Source organism: Adelges cooleyi, unplaced genomic scaffold (genome assembly GCF_023614345.1).
Source record: "Adelges cooleyi isolate 19-005CV unplaced genomic scaffold, UGA_ACOO_1.1 ACOO_flye_CR_arks_rails_tigmint_CR_PRNA_41, whole genome shotgun sequence".
Taxonomy (NCBI): Eukaryota; Metazoa; Arthropoda; class Insecta; order Hemiptera; family Adelgidae; genus Adelges; species Adelges cooleyi.
In genome coordinates, this window is record NW_026096090.1 from 3434280 (window position 1) to 3458200 (window position 23921).

At 27.9% G+C, this 23921-nt stretch overlaps 2 protein-coding genes across 4 annotated transcripts; one reads left to right on the forward strand and one right to left on the reverse strand.

Moving 5' to 3' along the window:
- Positions 1-3076: 3076 nt before the first annotated feature.
- LOC126841795 (uncharacterized) lies at positions 3077-5788 on the reverse strand. Its single transcript, XM_050578452.1, has 4 exons — positions 5527-5788; positions 5284-5456; positions 4990-5208; positions 3077-3200 (listed from the first exon to the last, which is right to left on the reverse strand). Exons 1-3 carry the CDS (start codon positions 5590-5592, stop codon positions 5019-5021), a joined length of 429 nt encoding a protein of 142 aa, XP_050434409.1. The 5' UTR covers positions 5593-5788; the 3' UTR covers positions 3077-3200; positions 4990-5018.
- Positions 5789-7578: 1790 nt separating this feature from the next.
- On the forward strand, positions 7579-23865 carry LOC126841725 (proline dehydrogenase 1, mitochondrial). Of its 3 annotated transcripts, none has more exons than XM_050578336.1 (11): positions 7580-8401; positions 10260-10468; positions 13973-14025; positions 14618-14776; positions 17629-17693; positions 20458-20633; positions 20692-20866; positions 20954-21196; positions 22006-22205; positions 22599-22687; positions 22749-23865. In XM_050578336.1, exons 1-11 carry the CDS (start codon positions 8090-8092, stop codon positions 22952-22954), a joined length of 1887 nt encoding a protein of 628 aa, XP_050434293.1. In that variant the 5' UTR covers positions 7580-8089; the 3' UTR covers positions 22955-23865. The 3 variants fall into 3 exon arrangements, with proteins under 3 accessions (XP_050434294.1, XP_050434293.1, XP_050434292.1); XM_050578335.1 differs by having other exon boundaries at positions 7582-8401; positions 14606-14776; XM_050578337.1 differs by lacking the exons at positions 22599-22687; positions 22749-23865 and adding an exon at positions 22397-22592 and having other exon boundaries at positions 7579-8401; positions 14606-14776.
- Positions 23866-23921: the final 56 nt, after the last annotated feature.

Genomic DNA, 23921 nt, shown 5'->3' on the forward strand with positions numbered 1-23921 from the left:
AATTAATTATTAGGATACTACTTTTGAACAACTAATTTAAATTAATTAATTTAGTAATTAATAATAACAATAGTAAAATTCAAACAATAAAAAGTAAAAAATATATATTTATGATTAAAAAATCACTATAATATATATTTTGGGACACGATAAGAAGAATAATCGATATTCGATTGATTTTAAATTTCTAATTATTTAAATTTATTACGACTTCCTTTTTAAACTGTAATTATTGTTATGAATTATATTTCAGTATATTTATTTTGATAATAAATTATTATAAATAAATATATTAGACATCTCAGAAATATCTGTGATATTGTGTAATCATCAAGCGTATTAATAGATCTATGACATTGACATTTTCATTTTATGATGCAACAATTTAAGTCAATAACTAGCTAATAAGCAATATCCAATCCAATAGTCAGTGGCGTAACCAAGGGGGTTAAATGTAGTAACCCCTACATTGTCCTTTTTATAATACACCTATAGGACCAAAACAAAAAAATTCCGGTGTGCAATTCAATTTTTTTTTTTAATTCAACAAAATTAAATATATGTTTTATGTATGTTGTAAATACCCCCCCCCCCACTAATAAATCCTGGCTACACCAAACTGCCAAAGTGGGTTAGTAGATCATCCTGCCTATTATCACCATCGGTTTTTTAAAAATAATATTACATCTAAAATGAATTAATTAACTTATTAAGTGCTAGCTGGTTTCTAGCTTTTCCCATAATATAAATTATATTCAAGAACATGATTAATAAGTATAATATTGATAAACTTTGAATCCCAAAGACTGTGGTTTTTAATATTGAAAAAAAAAATACAATTTAATATTATACAAATAGAAATCTTAAGACATAATTAAAAATGAAAATCAATAATTATAAAAATAAATATATCAATATCTTATAAGCTAAGCTACCTAACATATTTGTATTTTGCCTTTTGGTAGTGTAACCATATTTTGTATATGGTTTACTAATATAAATATATGTATATATTTAATATTAAATAGGTATATTGTATTAAAAATAAGTGTTACACAATGATACCAATATACTTTATAAAAGTAAAAGTACTGTAAAAAAAAAAAAGATATTATACACACAGAAATAAACAACATCAATTGAAGCCAATACTTCAAGATCGGTTTTTTCAATTGTTCAAAATTTATAACAGGGTTCTTGACATTTTTGTGATTTAATTTTATGACCTTTGTTTTATAATCAAAAGCTAAAACAATAATGAAATTATTATTGGAAGTTATTAGAACAAACCGTGGCACACATTGAATATTAAATAGTGATAGTAAGTGAACTTTAAGGATTTACTATAATAAAAGCATTCTATGTATCATAACATTTGTTGTACTTTATATGACTCTAGTCTATCTATGTATATTTAATCTAATACCTACCAATTAACTTTTATACAAGACTTTATAAATTAAAATTTCAGGGAAGCGTTTGCTAACTCTAAACCCTCTTTAGTATGTCACTGCAGACAAACTATCATTCACAAAAAAAAAAAGATTATTATAGATATTATAGAAGTTGATGAAATGATGATGAAGGCGGAATCCAATTTTTTTGTAGCAATTCACGTGTATTCAATTTTTTATCTGTATAAAGATAAATATTATTAGGTAACATATAAATGAGATTTAAAAACGTTATTTTTATATTTGTAAAAATGTACCTACAAATAACTCCTTTTGACCATTTTTTTCTTCATTATGTCTATAATTTAATTTACAAGTATGATACTCCATTTCTGAATTAATAAAATTGGAGCATATATCATCAAAATATTTATGGGCAGTTTTCTTTGGAATATATCCATGTTCATTTAATTTAGCTAAAAAGAAAAAAAAATTATACATTTTTTTAAATAATAAACTATTACTTTGTAATGATAATAATAACAATAATAATAATTATTATTATAATAATAAATAAAATATGCTCTTAATATTTTGTTATTTATGTTTAATGGTTATTAACAAACAAATAAAAAATATATATGCAATAATTATTAATGAACATTTGAACCAAGGTAATATTGATACTTAAGTCAGTTATGAAAATCCATTTTTAACTTTGTTCGAATTGTGATGTCATAGCTGCATGAGGTGCACCTCAAAATTTGAGATTTACTGTTTGTGTACATAATATGATGTTTGTTTTATTTATTTTGTTTATTTTACGGGTCAAACCCAAATTACAATATGTATATAGTATTACATTATTACATTACATTACACTTTATTATAAAAGATAATTATTGTTGATAAAAAGAAAAGGAAGGGTCATTATTTGCGGTCCTCATTAGACGAGTGATGGGGGAATTATCAAGGAAGTTTGTAGATGAATGGGGTAGGTGGAGGGGTTTTATTAAATAAAATACATTTGAACTGAATTGATAAGTTAATTATACATATTTCCACTAATCCATGGAAATTATGTTAAAATATTTAAAAATAGTAACATATTTCCATTAAAAATCTGCAGGGTGACCTGATATAGTCTAACATTTTTAATACAACGTTAATTGGAGACATATTATGTGGCATATATGGTAATAGAAGGTTCCCTTTCCCAAGAACTTCTTTTGTAATTATCATATGTTTAATCATAAAATGTGTAAATGTACATAGTATTATTGTATAATAGTCTACCCCTTTCAAAATAGTGTCAGAGAATGTTTGACTGTAAAATAACTTTTATAGTTAACAAAAAAAATACTTACAAAGAGAATAATTTCCATTTAATCCAACCAAATCAATAGCTACTGAATATGGGTTGGCATGACAATCAAACCAATTTCTTTGTCTGAAATCTCGTAAATCTTCTAACCAACCCTTTTCTATGTATCTGAGATTTGGTTTATTAAATTGCTTTGAGCAAACTAATTTTGGTAATGGATCAGAATAAACCTGTTGCATTTGATTACAATAACATTCAGAGACTTTTTTTTTTACACTTGAAGTATTTTTATGTGTCTTAAAAGAATTTTTAATGTCATTTTTATTAGAGACTATTAAGTCTTTCCTTTCATATTTTACACTATCAGATGACTTCAATTTTTTATCAACAAATGGCTTTGTTTTGAGACATACAGAACATCCCAAGCGGCTTTTGGTTGATGAAACTATTTTGTGTTCCATTGCTCTTAGAATATTGATCTACTGTAAAATTAAATAAATGCATTTATAATTAATTAAAATTTGTATATTAATAAAACCTCTTTTCACTATCATACATTTTATAATTTATAGTTATTAATAGATTTGTTAGTATTTATTACAGTCATTACTCATCACAAAATTTAAGTATATTATATTATATTGGTTTTATCAGAGAAAAATTGTATTTAAAAAACGTTTGGTCAGAACATATAATTAAGACTATACTATCACCATAAATTGCAAGGAGCTTATAGATCAGAAATAATCACTATTGAGGAGCCAGCAGGCTAAAACATTTCCATGTATAATAATTTTAGCTGTTAGGCTTTAAGTGGACTGTAACTTTTTTTTTTTAATTATGTTCTCAGTTCTATGTTATATGTTATGCAATAACAAATATTATTTAAGTCAAGAATGCTAATTTTTAAAGTTGTTAAGGTCGACTATTCATATGTAATAGTATACTAGAAACAAACATCTCCTGTAAAATCAAGGTCTTTGCCATTTAAGGTATATTTATTCAAGATCTAAGAAAGATTGAGTGATCAGTTTCACAAGTTCTTGTAAATTGGGGGTAGGAGATCCATCTGTGCTCGTTTATTTAAAAATAATGGTGGGAGAGGTGGGAAAATTTTAAATATAAAATGAAATGTATATTTCTTTCATCAGCACCAAAAATTGAGTTTTTCTTCATTTTTTAATGAATGGGTCTCCAAAAAAAAAAGAATCATTTATATGGGTTATGTAGTTTTCAAGAAATTAATGTTTCTAAAAACTTGCAAAAATTCATGAAAAACAGCTTCAGTGCCAGCTTTTTAAATAAAGCATATTTGTAAATTTCAATATCCCAAATGAAACTTAAATAAATTTAATTAGCTTGACATTGTAAATATCAAATCATTAACTACCGACATTAACTATAAAGTTCAAAACAAAAGTCTATGAATATATCAATAGCATTAATATACTTCATTTATATTTTAATAACATATTATTTTATAATTGCATAATAAGTGAAAAATTTAAAATTAAAATATAGTATGTAATAAAAGTATTATAAGAACAAAATATTTTTGGTAATACAAACACATTTATGGAAGTAATAACTTAATAACAATAATTACTTAATTATTGGTATTATAAAATGTAAATTGTATGGTAGTGCTAAGTTATCAAACCAGTATCCAAAATGTAATAATTATTTAACAGGAAAATAAATATAATTAATCATCTTTGTTAAATTACATAATATCAATTTGTTTATCATTTTAAATTTAAATAATGTAATTAAATTTTGTTTAAAAAAACAAATTTATTCTCGATAAATTGAAAATAATTGAATTATTTGCTATTTTATTAAAGTTATTTTAGTTATCATTTAGTAAATAGTTTATAGGTATCAAGCTAATGGCTATTATTAAAAAAGCTGTTATACTCATAAATATTTTCCTATTTACTATGTATAAATTTATAAATTTGATGTTTTTAAGCAGCTTATTAAAATTTTATTAACATAAAAAAATTGTATACATTACTATGTGACTGGTATTAATCTACTGTGGAATTTCATACACAGTCAGTAACCCAATATAATATGAGTAAAGACATCATACATAAAAAAAAATACATAGATCTAATGGCATCATGCTAGCTCAAGAAATAGGCTGGATTTTTTGCCCCCCCCCCCAATCTACCCATTTATTTCAGCACTGTGTAACCATTACATTTTAATATTTTTAAATTGTATATTTGAAATTTTAGCAATAGAAAGTTCAAAACTTATATTTACCTATATATCATCTATAATAACTATTATAATTATAATGAATCAAATTTTTCATCAAGCATATTATCCAACTTTTGATGTCTAGCCATGTTTGATAGAACTGCATCTAGACTAGTCGTCTTCTTCTTAGCACTTCCTTTTAATTCTTTTTTGCAATCCAAACGAGTTAAATTCATGTTGGACATTTCATCTTCAAAATCAAAATCGGACTGATCCATTGACCTAAAAATTGTTTAATGTAAGTGATACAATCAACACTTAAGTTTTGATAATAAATTGTAAAGGCATTATATTAACTCGGAAATTTCACACTCTTCAATTTTAATTTTTGGAGAAGCTCGACTACTTTCAGGTGTGAGCTCTCTTCGTCCAGGACATGTCCACTCTAACTTTAATGATGATGGATTTCCAGATTCTAATGATTTATATAAATTATATATTTCCAATGGTTCTGGATACCACTCGTTTACCTAAATTTTAAAGAATATGTGATCCAACAAATTATTCATGTTGAATATATAAACAAACTGTTATAAAAACCTGATTTTTTTTAAATCCATAATTTTCATCATCAGAACAATCTATAACTTCTAAATTTTGGGACATTATACTATGATAATAACAAACATTGGTAGGTAGGTAATACTAATAAAGTAATTTTAATAATTATAAATTTCTAATATTTAATACTACTTAAAAATCAAATATAAAATACTTAAATTTTTACTGTACTATTTGATGTTTAATGTTTATACAAATAAACAATAATGAAATATTTATAATTTAATTCGACATTGTAATCACTCCTTCACAGATAACTATTACTCATGATAAAATAAATAGGTATAATGCAATCATACGTATTTGAGCAAAGTTTGCGCACCACGCCTACAATAGTTCGCCTCATTCCATTGGTTGATATTTAACCGCCAAATTTTAAATTATCAATGATTAGATATCGGCAAATACACATGATTACAAAATAATATCTTTGATTATGCCTATGATGTTTTTTAAATAATTTTTGTCATGGAACAGCTTCCAAGTCGATACTGAGTACCGGATAATGGATATTTGTCTTTATCTCATTAAAACAATAGGCAGTTGCTGTATTTTAGCAAGTAAATTTTAATTTTATCGTTCACTATTCTTTTTTAGCTATTGGCTAGAACCAACATCCATTTCGTCTATTATTATTTATTACACATTGATCTAAGGCGTTAGGGTAGAGGGCTTAGGCACGGTCTTATATGAATAAAACAGAAGACTAAAGACCGTGATCTAAAATGGGTAAGGCCTATGCTATTCTAGCTGTAAATGTAATCCAATTTTTAGAATTTTCCGTGTTTTTATAGTTTTTTTATGAAGAACTTGACAACAGCGGGATAACAATGAACCTACCTACCTATTTAAAATCACACAATTTTTATGACATGCTATTGCATACTTGTCAATTTTTTTGTATTATACTGCATACTTACTTACCTAGTACCTACATAATAGTATTATACATATTATATTTTATTATAATTTATAGGATCTTAGCACAATAGAAGTTCGAAAATTCAAATCCTAAATTATGATTTACACATAATTGATGCACATTTATGATATTAGGATCTCGTTTTTTTATACCGCGAGTTTAAAAAAATAATTTTATAGGTATAAATCGTTTTTGGTTTAATTACTTCTATAAAAAATAGTATAAAATATATCTAAATTATAATAACGAAATATATTATCTTGTTTTAATTAAAGCTATCTATATAATATAGTATATTGTAAAAGAAGTATATATTATATACTTTTTTTTTCATATTATATTGCATTGACTTCCTAGTAAATAATTCCATCAATCTAGGAGATAATAAAAATCCTAGAGATAAATTCCTTAATCTTACCTTTAAATGTTATATATGTGTGATTTAGCCTATGGATACTTCATAATGGACAGCACTCAAATTTTTCAGAGAGGACAAACGTAAAACCGAAAAACGACTTTCTGTGACGCATAGTTATTATACGTAGAATCATTATAAACAGCCAATGCAGGACGACCTCCGCTGATCTTTTTTTTAAAAAAAAAGTTATTTTAAGGTTACATCATTAAGTAAATAATCTAAGATATAAGGATTTTAAATTTTTCTAAAAGCCTATAGTACCTAATTGGGTTTGGGCACAGATAAATCATAAAGATAATATATTATTGATTTCTGTGGGTTTGGGTTGGTTTGTTTTCAAAATTGAGTAGCCAAAAAAAGTATAAAATGGCGTGGTCAGTAGTCTACCAAACTTTTATCTATTCTGTGACCAAACCACCGAAATCAGAAGGGAATTAACCACATTACCTCACGAGCCAGAGCGCTACATCTACTATAGTACTATAGTACCTACTATCAGTTCTTATTTCTACGGGAGAATACTGAATAGTGAATAGTAACTTCCAGTGTCACCGATACACGAGATCGCTATTAGGGTAGAGCAAAGGGCGGCAACACTGTGACATATCGTATGCAACACATTTTAATTTTTGACCGGCGCTTTAACGCCGTCAGCCGTGCTTCACGTCTGGCCGATCCGCTGCCGACCGTGCGCGCGTTTGTCAACTCTAGATAATACATACATTTATTGTTGTACGCATACGGACACGCGCATACGTAGTCCGATAAATACACCAAAACATTCATATATATACACGTTACTTTACTGCGAGAAATCCTTTTTTCCCTGGTGTCGTCGCTGCTGCGCGTTGTGGTTTCTGCTCCGCCGCCAGCACTCGCCGTGTTATAGATTCTCTGGTTTAGCTCGAACCGCCGTCGCCGCGCCACCGTAGAAATCTTCGATTTTGCGTCTGACCGCTGACTTCACAGACCACAATCTCCGTGTGCCAGTGTGTTCGAGGTCCAAATTGACACGGCGCTATCTAATAATTCATCGTTAGTCCATTTTCCGTCCACAACCCTTTTGGCCTCAACCGACCCAGTAGCGCTAGTTCAGTACCCATCGCCAGACTTAAAGAAAAAAAGTAATAATATCACTAACATAGAGCTATTCTAAAACAGTTTGAAAAGGGACAAATCCCTCTACCGAGTGTCCGTGTTAAATGGCTTTTCTGAAATTATCCACATCTCGTAAATGCAGTCGACTTTTATTGCAAGAACCCATCAGGAACGAAGTTTATGCTCAACTGGTACGATCGCTTTCAAATGGATCACAATCGGTTGATCAGCAACAGCGCAGAAACAACAGCATTGCGGCAACTGTTGACAGTGTCAAAACCAAATGGGATCCTTTGGACACATCGTTTGCCAACCCAGAGGCAGCTTTCAAAAGCAAGACCACCTGGGAAGTTTTTCGAGCTTACTTAGTGTACCAGCTTTGCTCATCCTCGTATCTTGTCGAGAATAATATGCAGGTAAAAACCTTATTGATAACCAATAGTTTGTGACATTGAATAACTGTTTCACATGTTAATTTGAGAACAATTACTTTTCATTAATCCCAGGGTTGTATATAAATGAGGCCTGTATGTAAGTTAAAGACCTTGCGGTCTAACTCACTCTGATTTATTGCATTACTGATTACCGGTAGGTACTTAATTGATTGTTTAAATTAATAGTTAATATATTTAATTATTCAATGTCTATACAAATTTTAATAATGATATAAATCCACTTTCACATGAAACCCATATATATCCTACACACATACCTAATTTAATATTGTGCTAAACTAATACTCAATACCCTCTTCAACATTAGGTAAATCTATCTAAAAAAAATGTGTTAAAATCAGTTTAATGTAATGTCTTACAATAAATAAAAAAATGCTAGCCTCTATAGAAAAGATTTAAGACTTTCTAAAATTAAACTTAATTTTTTTTGTATAATCATTCACAAATTACAATGTCAAAAGTGCTAAGAAGAAACATCTGATTAAACATTTTATTTAATTTTAATTTTGGTATGTTTTATTTATTTATTTGGATACTTAATTCAACAAACACTATACATAACTCTCGACAATAACAATTTTACCTAATGCCTTGTTAAGTTTAATTGTCTATATCTATAGTGTTATGTACTCTTATTATGGAAAATTATAGTAGGTAATTAAAAAATAATATGATTTTACTTTTCTTCTTTTATTGAATAATTAGTAAACAGTTTCTAGTACTAATGTGATTTATGGTATCAAATGTTAATTATTCTAAAATTAAAGGTTATCAGGTAGTCTTAACGGTTATTAAATGATAAAATATTTATTTTAAATTTCCTGTGTTTAAGTATGAGTTACACTTATATGATCATAGTTTTATAATTTCAGGGTCAAGTACAAGGATGTAGTTATCCTTATTATTAGTATCTTCGACGAGAAGTAAATTTTTAGGCTCGAATTTATATTAATTGATTAAAGTTTAACTACAAGATTATATTAATTTGAATAATTTAAAAAAAAAAGATAAGTATTAAGAGGAAACTAAATACTTATGTTAATAACTTCAATATAAATATAGTTCTTTAAATTGATTTCCAATATTTTTAGCCTCAATTTCCAAGTTGTTTTGTTTTATTAATAGAATAATTTATGAAATTTATAATGTCTGATTTAAAATAAAACTTCATCTTATAATATAATTAAATTTTAATAATTAAATTCCAAACTGTTAAAATCTACTTTTAGTCATGACAAAATGATACATTTTTTATCAAGGCTTAAATCTGTTTTAAGTTGATTATAATCACCTAAAATATGTATTTTTTATTAACATATTTTATCTGTTGTATAACAAAGTATGCAAACTATTACATATTTAAACTGTCATATCTTGATGGTTATTAAAAACAAGCTAAGGCTATTAAATACTGAAATGTTTAGAATTTGATTTTAATTGTAATCTGTATAGAATTAGAGAAGTAAAGTAAAACAAAATTGCATTTTATTAAGAAAAATCAGGGTTTATGGGAAGTAGTTGGTTAACTTAAGTCTTAATATTTAAAGGTATTAAAATTTAATAAAATATAATTTTAACTTAGTTATGCAAAAAAAAAATATCCTGTATCCAACATAATTAACAGTCATATCCTACTGTATTGCCCAGACCTCCAAGAAAAAAGTAATTTTGTATTCATGAAACAACCATAGTAAAATTCAATTTTCATAAATACTCATATTTCAAGATAAATGAATTGGTAGGAAAATAGTTGTCAAATTTAATTACATAACCTTCTTGAGTTTTTTTACTTTATATTGTTCATTTATGTATTTTTTAGATCATGAAAGTCTGTAAAGCTATTTTTGGTGAAAAATTATTTACTCTAATAATGAAACTGACATTTTATGGTCATTTTGTTGCTGGTGAAGATCAGTATCGTATAGTTCCAACATTAAAGAGATTAAGGTCGTTTGGTGTCAAACCAATATTGGATTATTCTGTTGAAGAGGATATTAGTCAAGAGGAAGCAGAAAAACGAGAAGTTGAGTAAGTATGATATACATTTTATTATAATTAATAATAATAGATTACTATTATAATTATATAATGTATGATAAACTGTTTATTTTGATTGTTATTAATTTACAACTTAAGATTCTAGTCTAAAGTTCCTTTAACATCAGTTTCAATATAATACAATTTTTCTCTAACAGTGTTTAATTGTAAACAGATATGTGTATTTATTCTGGTAAAAATTAGTTTTGTGGCATTCATTATAAACAACATTGAAATGCTTAGCTTGTAAGCAAATGTAGCTTGGTGCAAATTACAATTTGCACCAATAAAAAATCACAAAATTTTAATAGTTGTATGCATTTAAGTGGACAAAGAATAGGTAATATGTACCTTGTATTGCATATGAAGGGCACAGGAGAAAAACGGTAGTTGTCCATTATGAACATTTTTTTTTTCAATTTATGCCATTAATTTTTTTTATTTATGTCAATAGATTGTTTAAATAAATACATTTTTTATTAGAAAAGCATTTAATGTGATTTTTTTTGTTCTTATGTAAGAGGGAGAGGAATTTACATACTTTGTTTTTGCTATACTCCAAAATTTTCATAATGTAACTACTACTGTTTTTCCCCTGTGCCCTTCATATGCAATACAAGGTACATATTACCTATTCTTTGTCCACTTAAATGTATACTTAAACAAAGTAATTAATTATGTTCGTTATTGAGTCACTTTCTTTATCTAAACTACAATAATTAATCTACGCATTATAAATACAGAGGGCAGGGTGTTGTGGGACTGTTTCGGTCTAAAGTCTGTAAGTAATATTATGACTAAAATTGAACTTAAACAAGTGACTATTTTTGGAAAATGTATAGCGTATCGTATTTTGATTTTCATAAGATTTTAAAGAGAAAGGAGTGAACTTTTTAACTCGCTCTATAAAGTACTTTCGGTGCCTGATTTATAAACTGCATAAAAAAATCAATTAACTTGTAAAAGTTGTTCCATGCATAAAAAAAAAATTAAAAAAACAACTTTTCTAAAAAAATAGTAAAGAAGTGAACTAAAAAGTAAAAAATAATTTTACAACAAGAACAATTTACCAATCAGTTGTAGCACATTTTATTTTAAATGTCAGTTTAGTTTGAAAACAACCGAGAATTAACTAAAATGTTAAATAATGTTAAACATCTTTAATTTTTGACTAAAAAGAAAAAAAAATGGACCCTATTCAACAAAGTCCCTAATAAATTTACCAAATAAAATTACAGATAATGTTTTATATTGTAAGTTTTTTTGTAATTAAAATTTGGCTTAATATTAATCTGTGATACATACATTTCATAATGCTTAACTCAATAAATTTGGACTTTGTTAAATAATAAATCTTTTTAATCAAAAATTAAAAACGTTTATAGAAAATCGTGTTTTTTAAAAGTTTTTTTTTATTTATTTATTTTTTAGTCCTATGAAAGGTACTTAATAATTGTGAATAGATGACTAAATTAATTTTGGAAGATTTGAAAAACACATGAAATTTTAGTGAAATGATCCCCATATTTGACCCCCCCCCCCGGCATTTACGAAGTGGATATTCGGGGCCCAATATAATGACGGAGCATTGTATTGTCATCCAAAATGAGTGTCTGTGTTAAATTTCAGCCTTCTACTATATTGGAAAGTTGGTTATATTAGTTTTGAAAGATTTAAAAAATATCCGTACAAACGTAAGTACGTACGTGTTTGTGAGTAAAAGAAAAGCGCGTAATAAATAAAATTATAACGAGTCTTTATAAAACCAATATTGAAAGTACGCATAGTTAGGTACAATGTAGTAAACGAAAAATTGATAAATTTACTCAATTATACGCTAAGTAACTAAAATAACCAGAAAACGAAGTTTAAAAAATGTCACTTATACCCCTTGCATTCTAAGCGCCTCATTTATCCTTCCCAGTAAAATAATCCAACCGTTGTAAAATTACTTTGATCATATTATGCGCATCAAACTGGTTATAAAAAAATATGTTTATTTATTATTATGTTACCTAACTTATATCGTACTATTGCCTAGACTACTTGTTCATTTAATTAGTAGTGTGACCTGTGTGAGTAGAATGTAGATATTTTATGTAAAAAAATAGGACCTTTAACACTTTGACATATTTTTTTTACAAAGACACTTACCTCTAAAGGAATATTTGAGCGCTAGATAAATAAATCATTTAGCAATAAACTTGATTACATTTTGAGGTTCGGTATAATGGTCTTTAAAAATACTTATAATTACATGCGTATTTTTTTTGTAAATTTCGTTGTACAAACTAATTTTTTGTATTCGTGTCACGCACAATGTATTCTCTACAGTTCCAATCAATATATATTTAGAATATTGAGAACAATTTGTTTTGTACTGATTAGACTAATTAAAAAAAAAACCTAATTATTAGCAAATTTGATACTATATTTTAAATTTTCATCCTTGGAACACATCTATAAAATGTATCATCTAGTTATATACGCTAAAGACTTATCAAAGTTGAAACCTAAAAATTCTGTTATTTTTTGGGATGTTTTTTAAAGACGATGGGTCCATTTTAATTTATGACTATTAAAAAAAGAATTGGCAGGTAAACGATTACATATTGATTTCTTTAAACTATGTATTGTCGTAAGACAAAAAGAAAGTAAACAACACACTAGACTGTCGATGTATACACTGGTGGTGAACTGGCACTGGCACTTGTCAGAGCACTAGAGTGTAACGGATTGCCGTCCGGGTTCTTCGCGGATGTCGAAGAGCCGTTGTTTACACTGGATTAAAAAGAATTAGAGATTGAGAAAGGATAGGTACAAGGTGCGAACGAATCGCAAGACACGAGTACCTAAGGAAATGTAAGCACACACGGTGCGAACGAATCGCAAGACACGTGTGTGTGGAGAGGAAAGTATAAGGTGCGAACGAATCGCAAGACACGAATACTTGGAGAGATGAAGGAAGGATAAAGTACGAGGTGCGAACGATTCGCAAGCCACGGGTACTTTAAGAAAGGAATGTGCACTGTGCGAACGAATCGCAAGACAAGTGCACGAGGAAAGAGGAGAGACTACAAGGTGTTAAATGAACGAACTCTCGAACTTAAGCCTTGTAGACGGACAGCGACAACCGAGTACTCTTGACTAATGACATGTGGTTACGGTAAAATCGACTGACAAAATATCATTGAATTTAATTGTCTTTTATATTGTTGTACATTTTGCAATTAAGCGTTAAGTTAATTTAATTGTTTAGTAATCAGTCTCGAGTCGTCAGAAACACTGCCTACTCGTATATTTATTTTTATAAATTTACCTATATTGATGACGTGGTCATTTTAAACTCACATATTTAGCTTTGATTTTTCTATTTCTCTTGAGCAAATATGTACTTACATGTTGTTTATTGATCATGCTATATATAAGCTAGTTTAAGTGCCTACTATTTTTTTAATTAGTTCATTACATAGTTTTGACTTGTTATTTTTGTAGGTCAAGCTTATCGGAAATAGAGAAACAAGACAAAACTGCTGAACAAAAAGAAGGTAAACCAGTAATATAAGTTGATTATAAATACATGAAAGTAATATTTAATGGAAATTATAAGTGTTTGATCATTGGTGATGATGTTTTTCCTAGCAAGCTATAATTTACGAGTTTTACTTGTTTATTGATATTTGTTTGTGTTCGATATGCCTTCATTACATTATCAGAACATTTTTTTTTATTATTATTAGCAGTTTTTTAGAACATTCTTACAAAAAAATATAATATTGTGATACGTAAAGAATTTAAATAAATAAATACTCCCAGTATCTTTTCTTCTAGAAGTGAAATAATTAAGAAGCCACCAGAGTCAAGCTAAGTTTTATGTCCTTTCAATATCCCCTGTAAAAGTTTTCGAAATACCGCTGTGAAGAATTCCACACATTTTTTGTGAAGCTTATTGAAAATAATGTAGCCAACCCTAAATTATTTAATTTCAGCAACATTTCCAATCTCCCGTTGATTTTTTTTATGAATTTAATACACTAATTTATTAGTACCTAACTAATTTTGTGCTTGTTTTGATTGAACCTACTAACATGTATTTCTCGTGGGTTCGGGGTTGTTGCCACTGAACAGCTACTGTTTCAGCGGAGAAAATCGGAGGATCTCTTCCCCAGTATCACGTAGACAAACAATTTGCGGACAGAAGGTACAAAGTGCAGAGTGCTCGTACTTACTTTTACTTGAACGAAGCTACATGTGAACGCAACGTCGAAGTATTTCAAGATTGTCTAGCCGCTGTGGCCGGTAAGTTATTTTTTTACGTCTTATGATATAGTAAATCGAAATGAATAAATAGTACAAGAGTAATTGAACCTGTTTGATTTATGTCGGGTTACATAAGCGTTAATAGATATAAGTATGGCTGATTACTGGCTGACCTACTCATATTCTATTTATTATGTTATGTTATGTTAATTATTGTGTTTTTTTTAATAGTTTTTGTTTAAATAACGAAATACCGTCCGACTGTTGTTCAATTTAGCGTATGCAAAATTACAACGATGATGAACAGAGTATATTGTATTTTATTATTCGGTAAATTTTGAGTGTACAATATGCTGAGAATTCTAGATATATCATCGCTTTTTCCGCTCTCCTAAAGCTCTTTTCACACTTCCTTTTGACTGCCACTCGAGTCTCGGAGTAAAATTAGTTAAAAATAGCTTGTCTGGACAGCAAATGACATTTATATTATGTTCGGATTTCCATAAAGTTGTTTACATGATATAATCTCCCTGCCGTGATTTGTGTTGTTCGTAAAATTAATAATATAAAGCTGAAGGTAAGTCGATGAATCCTTTTCTATCCTATTCTTAATTATCTTCGCGTTGCATGTTGTTGTTATTTATATGTTGTCGCGGTCAGAAAATTTAAAATGTTTTACCATCCTTATTCGCTCACGACGCCAACTGCTAAGCAGACGACCTATGTCTGTGGGAGTGTACACAAGCAGTATTGTCAAATTTGGCTTAGTTTTATTTTCACTAAACATACGTAACTAAAAATAGTCTCCGTCAGCTGTACGTCATCTCATTGGTAATACTGAGATGAAGAAATAGTAATGGAAAGCAAAAAAAAAAGTTATTTGTTTATCACGTAAATTTATATTTATATTTTATATGTTTGTCACATTCATAACACAATTGAAAATAATAATATTATTCAATTATATTTTACACTTATTTAAATATTCACTTTTAGTAAAAACTAAAATCGGAGACGTTCTTAATATTTGTCAAATTATTTTAATTTTTGTTGTTTTTTTCGTAGGTTTTTATTTGTTTTTACAATCTAAATAAATAATGTTAAGTTTAACAGGCATGTGCCATCCACTTGTACACTATTTACTATACTCTTCAAAAACACTAGTGCTCTTAAATCCTTGGACATTGTTTAATATTTAACTTAAGTTATCTTTATGAGTGTAATAATGTAGTAATTTGATCAAACAATTTTTTCTGATACATTTTATACTTTCTAAATTCTATAAGCTGTTTGATTGTTAATCCTTTCGACTTGCAATTTTTAAAAATTATTATTTGTTAAATACAAAACATTGTAAATTAAATTGCGTATAGGAGTGGTTATCACACGGTTTTTAAATATTTGTTTAACACTTAAATGAACGTTCATTCAAATCTGCGTAAGTCATTTGTAAGCTGAAGATAAACCTAACACAATATTTATCTGGATTATTTGATATCGATTAATTCAATTAATCAGGATAGTACTGTGAACACTTGTGTTATAATAGAAATTGGTATTTTAAGCGATTAAGATTAAAATATTCCTTATGTTTAAGACAGATAGTAGAATGATGTAATAAATTCTTAGATTTTTCGATAAATGACATTTGTTACTTTGCACTTTTTGGGATAACTCCAAAGCAGCTTTTAAGTTACGAACAAATTGATGCATTTTTAAAAATTGTTTGGATCTCAAACCATTTGTTTTAGTACCTATTATAACAATTTAAATAACTTGTAAGAGAGAAACAGCTTTATCCTGACTATCCGGAATCCGAATTGCCATAGGATACAGAACAAAAAATGAAATTAAACTTTTAATAAAACTAGGTATAAAAATATTACTTAATGTGTGATGGTTGTTATTGTTGTTACATGAATACCCAGTGCTCGAATTGGAAAGGAGGGGCGTGGGAGGACTGAGTACCCCAATTATTTTTTCAGAAATCGTAGGGTACTCATACTCATTTTTTTAAGCGGTGTTTTTCTAAGGGTAAAAAAATAAAGTACTTAAACATTTAAAGTAAAAACTTCCCCCTACTTTAATTTTTCCAATGTGAGCAATCAACCTTTGTTGAGATAATTATTATATTTTTAATTATTTATATGTCTTACATTTACCTTCTAAACTTCAACGTGTTTATTGCAAAACAACTGCAGTTTGTAGAATATGTGTCGACTAACAGTTATTATTTTTTATTTATCGCTTGCATATTATACCCATAGCCATCGATTATTGTACAATGAATACCTAGTCTAGTATAGTGTTGTTGTTATCTGGTTGCTCTACTACTGTAATGTTATCGTCCGTACTTAGGTAAAGATCTCGTCATTATCGAGATGTTTATCTCATTTTTTTTTTTTTATTAATAACGTAATTTTTCATTAATGGCTGTTGTACTCGATAGCCGGCGATAATCTATTCAATAATTTTACAACCCGATAAGCATAATATTATAAAAATTAGAATCATACGCTAAATAAAAAATTATAGTGCATATAATATTATTTATAGTGGATAAACTTAAATAATTTAAATTGTAAATATAACTATTTAATAGCCAACAAAGTTTTTATATGCGTCTTACAAAAGATTAGGAAATATTAATAGCATGCCTTATTCAGTAAGGTAAAATAAGTGCTAAATGTTTATATTTCAAAAACCGTTAATAATAAAAGTAGGAACATATTTTCTGTCGTTCAACTAGAATTTGTATTTTTTTTTCAAGTGGATGCTTTAACTTTATAAAAGGATTCATCGGTATTCAAGAGAAAAAAACACTTTTAGACAATACAAAATACTGTTAATGAGTACATTCTAATTTAAATTCTCTGTAAATTGTGTTGCAGGTGCCACTTACGGAACAGGAATAACTGCCATTAAACTTACTGCTCTCGGACGTCCTCAGCTATTGGTAAAACATAGTTTTTATTTATAATAATGTAACTCCTAGTTTTACTAACCCAGAGAAAAAACAATAAAGAAATATGCACTATTGGGAGATGGGGAGAACCAGTAAAACCTTTTCGTGAAGAAATGTTATAAGAAATGAAAAAACTGCATTTACTTTTGTGCAATATTACGGATTTTTTATATATCATATCACCCAAAATTATTGAATTTTTCAGAAAAGTTTTATGTGTCTATAATTAGTTTATAAACTAATCTGCTACTAACAATTTTAGAGTAATAAGTATTAATAGATTAAATTTATATAATTTATGATATTTTCAAAAGTTTAGTGTTATGTAATACGTTACTAAAGGCAGATTTCGAGGATCTGAAATTATTACATCACCTTGAACTAAAAAAAACCTTGAATTTAAACTAAAGTGTAATAATATGCAAGTGCAACTTATGACACGCAAGTAGTTTAGTGGAAAGGCGCAAGGTCTAGATAAAAAAAACGTTTATAAATAATAAATAAAAAATATTAAATTTAACTTTTGCAGAAAACAACCTTATCTATTATAATAATTTTTTTTAACAAATCGCGGTAACGACTAACATTTATCTAGAAACGTAAAATGTATAAGTAAACCCCTTGTTTAATAAACACTTAAGTTCTAGATTATAATATTAAATTACTATCTAGTATCTGCACACCAGCTGTAATATATAATTAATATTAATGAAATCGTAAATCAATTTAATATTCGCCTATAATCTTTTTACAAAAAAAGAAATTTGCCATTATTTTTGTTATGGTTACTTTATAAATGCGCGATGAAGTAAAATTATTAAGCTTTAAATATTTTATTGAAAAAAAACTACATTTTTAATAGATTTTGTGTGTTATTAAAAGAAAAAATATGGTGACGATTATCGCTAGTATCAGTGATCGGGTTTAGCGTTTATACCCTATTGTAAAATGGATTAAACTAATCCATACTAATTATTAAATGGTACTTGGAAAAACGAAATTCCATTGCTGTCAGCCGACTATCGAATACGATAACGGCAGTCGTAATAATAATAATTGATTTACAATGTTATTAAAAAAGAAGGAGGGGTAATATTTTTTTTTTTTACATTTAATACACGTGGTACCTATGTGAAGTAGTGACATAAGTTATGAGTTTTGACTGATACTAATTTGGATGGACTAATTTAGTCTAAAAAATGTTGATTAGCGGTCCTAATCAATTTTAAATACAGCAGATAAGTTTTAAATAGTTGTTCGACGCATTAGAGAACATATGATTACGTGTGGGGGTCATGACGTATTAATTCATTTTGTGTGGAGCATCGCACGTTTTCTCATTTGTCCCATTTGAATTTATTCCTAAGGATTCGTTTTAAATAAATAGTCAAAAACACATTGTAGCATCTTATCGCTGTCCAACTGGTGGCCAGCCATTGTCTGTGTCTCGTTTAGTATACTACAACTATAACAAAATTACATAAAATGATATTTAATCGCCGATAATAAACGTAACATTAAGTAATTGAATAATAATAATTCTATGTGAAGCTATTATAATAAAGACAGTTAAAACTTGATGCACGAGCGGCGGTCGATAAATTGGCCTATATTGTGTTGTGTATGTTTTAGGCCTTTTGCTTATTTTCTATCGCTTCTTTTTAATGTCTTCCAGATAAACTCTAAATGGTTTATTATTCAAACCAGCCTTCCTAGTTGGATAATTGTTTGAATTACAATTATTTCGCGTTGTTCTTTTTTCGTTTTTTCTGATAATAGTTCATGTTTTATTTAACCTAATCAGTCAGTAAAATTAGCCAACTTATGCAAATTTATAGATTAAATATACAATAGCCAATTCTATCCTTTAATTTATATGAAACTTTTTTTTTTAATTTCGTAATAGTAGTACGGTTTAAGTGATTTGGAAATAACATTTATATAGATGAAATCGTTCAATTAAAATTTTTTAGCACAAAAAAGAATGTGTATCTGTAATAAACTTACTTTGTTTTGGTATAAATTTTGCCTTAAAATCATAATTATTAACCTGTAATACAAGGTGATAATTTTATCGTGAACCACTCAATCTCATTGGGTTTACTTAATAACGGATTTTTTTTTTTCAGTGTTTTTATATATTGTCATCTCAATTTTACACAAATTTATTTGTTCCTATCCACCCTCCTAAACTAGTTATTTGTATAATAACTTTTGAAACTTAAATGGTAATGCATTAACTTTTTAAATTGAAAATAATGTACTATTTACTAAAAATATTGACTGGTCGATAACCAGTTTTGGATAACTATTTTTGAAGTTATTGAAGTTTTAAGTTTTGGGGGAAGAGAAAAGTTATGTTAAAGGTAAGGTAAGGTGGTGTGTAGTATTATTTTTATCTGTATTATTTTCCCAACCGCGCTTACTCTTATAACTTTAAAAATATTTGTTTAAAACTGGTTATCAACCAGTCAAAATGATTAGTAAAATATTCTTAATTTTAAAGTTAATAAAATATATATGTTACCATTTAAGTTTTAAAAGTTGATAAAGGGAGGTTAAAACAAAAAATAATTAAGATCACATTGTATAAAAACGCCATGATTAAAATTTTTAATTTCTTACTAAACCCTATGAGACATATTGAATGGTTCAAGATAAAATGATCACTCTGTAAATTCAATATTGATTATATTTGAGATTGCAATCATTTGTTAAATTGTGAATACTTTTATTTTTTTCAATTGAATTTTAGTTGCAATTATCTGAAGTTATAATGAGAGCTCGTTCATTGGCTAGTGAGCTGATGGGTGGTAAGGGAAACGTTATTGGTCAACATCTAACTCTTGAAGAGTTAGACAAGCGTTTATTTGAAGCTGGTATCAAAGATACAAAAAAATTCTTGGAAAAAGTCACCAAAGATAGCCAAGGGTATAATATAATATAGACTAGGTTTATTATATTTATTATTATAAATGTTTGATTTCAGTGTCATACATTTATTCCCATGGAGTGGTTTATTAAATGAAAACTCTGAATTATGTGAGACCTTCCGAGTACCCTGCTTAAAAGAGGGTCGCATGGTAAGACTATTGTCTCAGCTATCAAAAAAAGAAGAGGAAATGTTCCGGAACATGGTTCAACGTCTCAACACTCTAGTTCAAGTAAGAATATTGAAATTCCTGATTTTTTTAAGTTTGATACAATTTAAAATTAATTAATTTTTGTGTAATACAATTTTCTTGTTTTAGACTGCCAGAGATTTAGATGTGCGTCTTATGGTTGATGCTGAACAAACTTATTTTCAGCCTGCAATTTCTAGATTGACACTAGAATTAATGCAAAAGTACAATACTGAAAAAGCTATTGTATTCAACACTTATCAATGTTACCTAAAAGATACGCTTAATGAAGTTAAGACTGATCTAAACCAAGCTAAAAGACAAAAATTCTATTTTGGAGCAAAACTTGTGCGAGGCGCTTATATTGATCAAGTAATTTATTTTTTAAATAAAACACTCATGCAAAGTAGTTGTTTTTTTAAATTTTTAATGACTATTCTGAGATCCTTTTGTAATGTTACAGCTATAATTAGGTTCTTATCATCTATAAAAGTAATGGTTTTATACTGTCTATAAAAACCACTTAACAGTTTTACACGTTATCTAATTTCACTGAAAATGTGTCAGGTCATGCCATTGGTATTTTAGTTGGTGCCTAATTTGAAACTATTCTATTTATAGAGTTCCCAGTGTTATAGAGTTCCTAGTTAAAAAAAATTAAATAACATTTTTATTATCTGAAAGCAGGGATTCATAACGTTTTCAAGCCAAAATGTACACTATTTGTTATAACTACAGCAAGCGTTGATGATAATTATTAATAGTCTAATAGCTTAACTGATTTTGAAATTGTAAAAAAAAAAAATAATAAGAAGAAAAATAATAACATTTCTAAGTTAGGTTATGCCTTTTGGAACAATACAAAATAAAGTTACTGAAACGAAATGTTATATTGGTCTAAAAGGCATAACTTAACTTCAAAATATTTTTGAATAACTTTTTTTATTTTACAAGTGCAAAATCTATCTATGATACTTTTAATAATTTTAATCAACGTTTGTTGTAATATGACAAATAGTGTACATTTTGGTTTGAAAACATTTTCAATTCCTGTCTGAAAGATAAAAGAGTACACTTAGTTTGAAAAAACTGATAATTTATATTCAAATGGTTGTTTTTGCCATGTAATAGTATCATCAAGAACATTGTTTCACATTGCATAAATACCATTTATTCTTCAGGAAAGAGCAAGAGCTGCAGCTTTAGGTTATACTGATCCTACTAACCCGTCATACGATGCCACTACCAAGTTGTACCATGACACTCTAACAGAATGCTTAACACGTATCAAGGATCTCAAAGACAAGGGTGACACTCCAAATAAAATTGGAATTATGGTTGCTTCACACAATGAAGATACAGTTCGCTTTGCTATTTCAAAGTGAGTAAAAATGATTTGCGTTTTTTAGTTACACACAGTCTTATAAAACAATACAGATATCCCTCTAATATGTGAATATTTGTGATTTCTTATATACATTGTGATGTGCAAAATAGTTCTGTTAGGTAACAAATAAAAAACCGAGGTTAGTTAGGGTTAGGCTATTTTTGTTAATTTGATAAATTTTGCAGAGACACATAGAATAGTGTCTAAAATACACGTATTCAACGTCAACAAATACAAGCGATAACTGGAATATAACGTGGAATGGATATTGCACAAAACAATAAAACAAAACACAGTACTCATCACTTATGAAAACCACCTCCAACTTGTTAATTTAAAATTAAGTTTTCATTCAAATTTTTCGTTTTTGTTTTCCTCGCTTATCAGAATGAATGAAATTGGAATCTCTCCAGAGGACAAAGTGATCTGCTTCGGTCAATTGCTCGGCATGTGCGATTTCATTACGTTCCCTCTGGGTATGTTATTATTATTGTTAAATTACTCTGTTATTAAAATAACTATTTTTAAATCACCTAGGCCAAGCTGGATATTCAGCCTATAAGTACATACCATATGGACCAGTGAACGAAGTGTTACCATATTTGTCCCGCCGAGCTATGGAGAACAAAGGAGTCCTGAAGAAATTGGCCAAGGAAAAGAGGTTGCTGAGAAAAGAGCTGTTTAGGCGTTTACTGCGAGGACAATTCTTTTATAAACCAAGCGGCAACTACACGCCAGTTTAAAATTTGACACGTTTAAATTTTTAAATTGTATAGTAAGCGCCAATTTCACCAGTGATATGCCAGTTAGTTTTTTGAATACCAACCTATGCCCCTTTCAAATTACTTAACCTTTAAGAAGTATTACAAAAGTATTTTATGACAGATTAGACGTTAACACAGTACTTATAATATCCAGTATTAAAAGCAAGGATAATGTTAAAAATTGTTATTTCTGAATCTCTTGTTACCTTAAACTTGAAATTTGTACTTAATTCGATGAGAAAAGGGATCATAGTTCCTACAAAATTTATTTCCCTAAAAATTCAAAAACTATTATAATCGGTTGACATTTAACTGTGCTTTTAAAATATATGCTGGTCTTTTATATATGTAGAAGACAATTTATTATTACAAATTATTATCGTTTATACAACTGTTGTATAGGTTATAAATATATACATAAAACAAAATTAGAGTTTTCACAATTTTATACATTTAAAAACATGTTTTATTATATTGTTTTAACAATACAATTTTAGTGTTTTATTTAAACATTATAATAAATTCTGCTATTAAAATATAGTCGGAAATGGCTTAGCAAGTGCCTGCATAACTGATAATGTGTATTATCTCGTGTTAAATTTTTATGTTTATAGAAAACATGTTGTTTTTCGGCTGTAATTTTAGTACTTAAACTATTAAGATTATTGACTTTAAAGAGAAAAATGTTTATAAACAATCTTGCATGTTTTCTAAATTTAATTAAGTAATATAAGTCAGCAAAGTTGTTTACCAGAGGAACTGTCTGTGTTAAACTAAGATGTATCGGACAATAAACATTTTGCAGTCGTTTAAGCTTTTAATTGTTGAAATAAATTTGTTTGTAGTACACTCAAAAGTTTATAAATAATTTTTATCAAAAACCAAGAAAACGTGTTATTATTAGTCGTCATTTAGTTAACTACCTCAGATTCAGTGTCGTCATTGG

Excerpts from the sequence above, each read along its gene's own strand:
- LOC126841795 (XM_050578452.1), bottom strand. The coding sequence starts at position 5,592 with ATGTCCCAAAATTTAGAAGTTATAGATTGTTCTGATGATGAAAATTAT. Across the intron at positions 5,457-5,526 it reads ATGGATTTAAAAAAAATCAG|GTAAACGAGTGGTATCCAGA; the intron begins GTTTTTATAACA and ends TTTAAAATTTAG. Across the intron at positions 5,209-5,283 it reads GAAGAGTGTGAAATTTCCGA|GTCAATGGATCAGTCCGATT; the intron begins GTTAATATAATG and ends AACAATTTTTAG.
- LOC126841725 (XM_050578335.1), top strand. The coding sequence starts at position 8,090 with ATGGCTTTTCTGAAATTATCCACATCTCGTAAATGCAGTCGACTTTTA. Across the intron at positions 20,634-20,691 it reads GTCACCAAAGATAGCCAAGG|TGTCATACATTTATTCCCAT; the intron begins GTATAATATAAT and ends GTTTGATTTCAG. Across the intron at positions 20,867-20,953 it reads GTCTCAACACTCTAGTTCAA|ACTGCCAGAGATTTAGATGT; the intron begins GTAAGAATATTG and ends TTCTTGTTTTAG.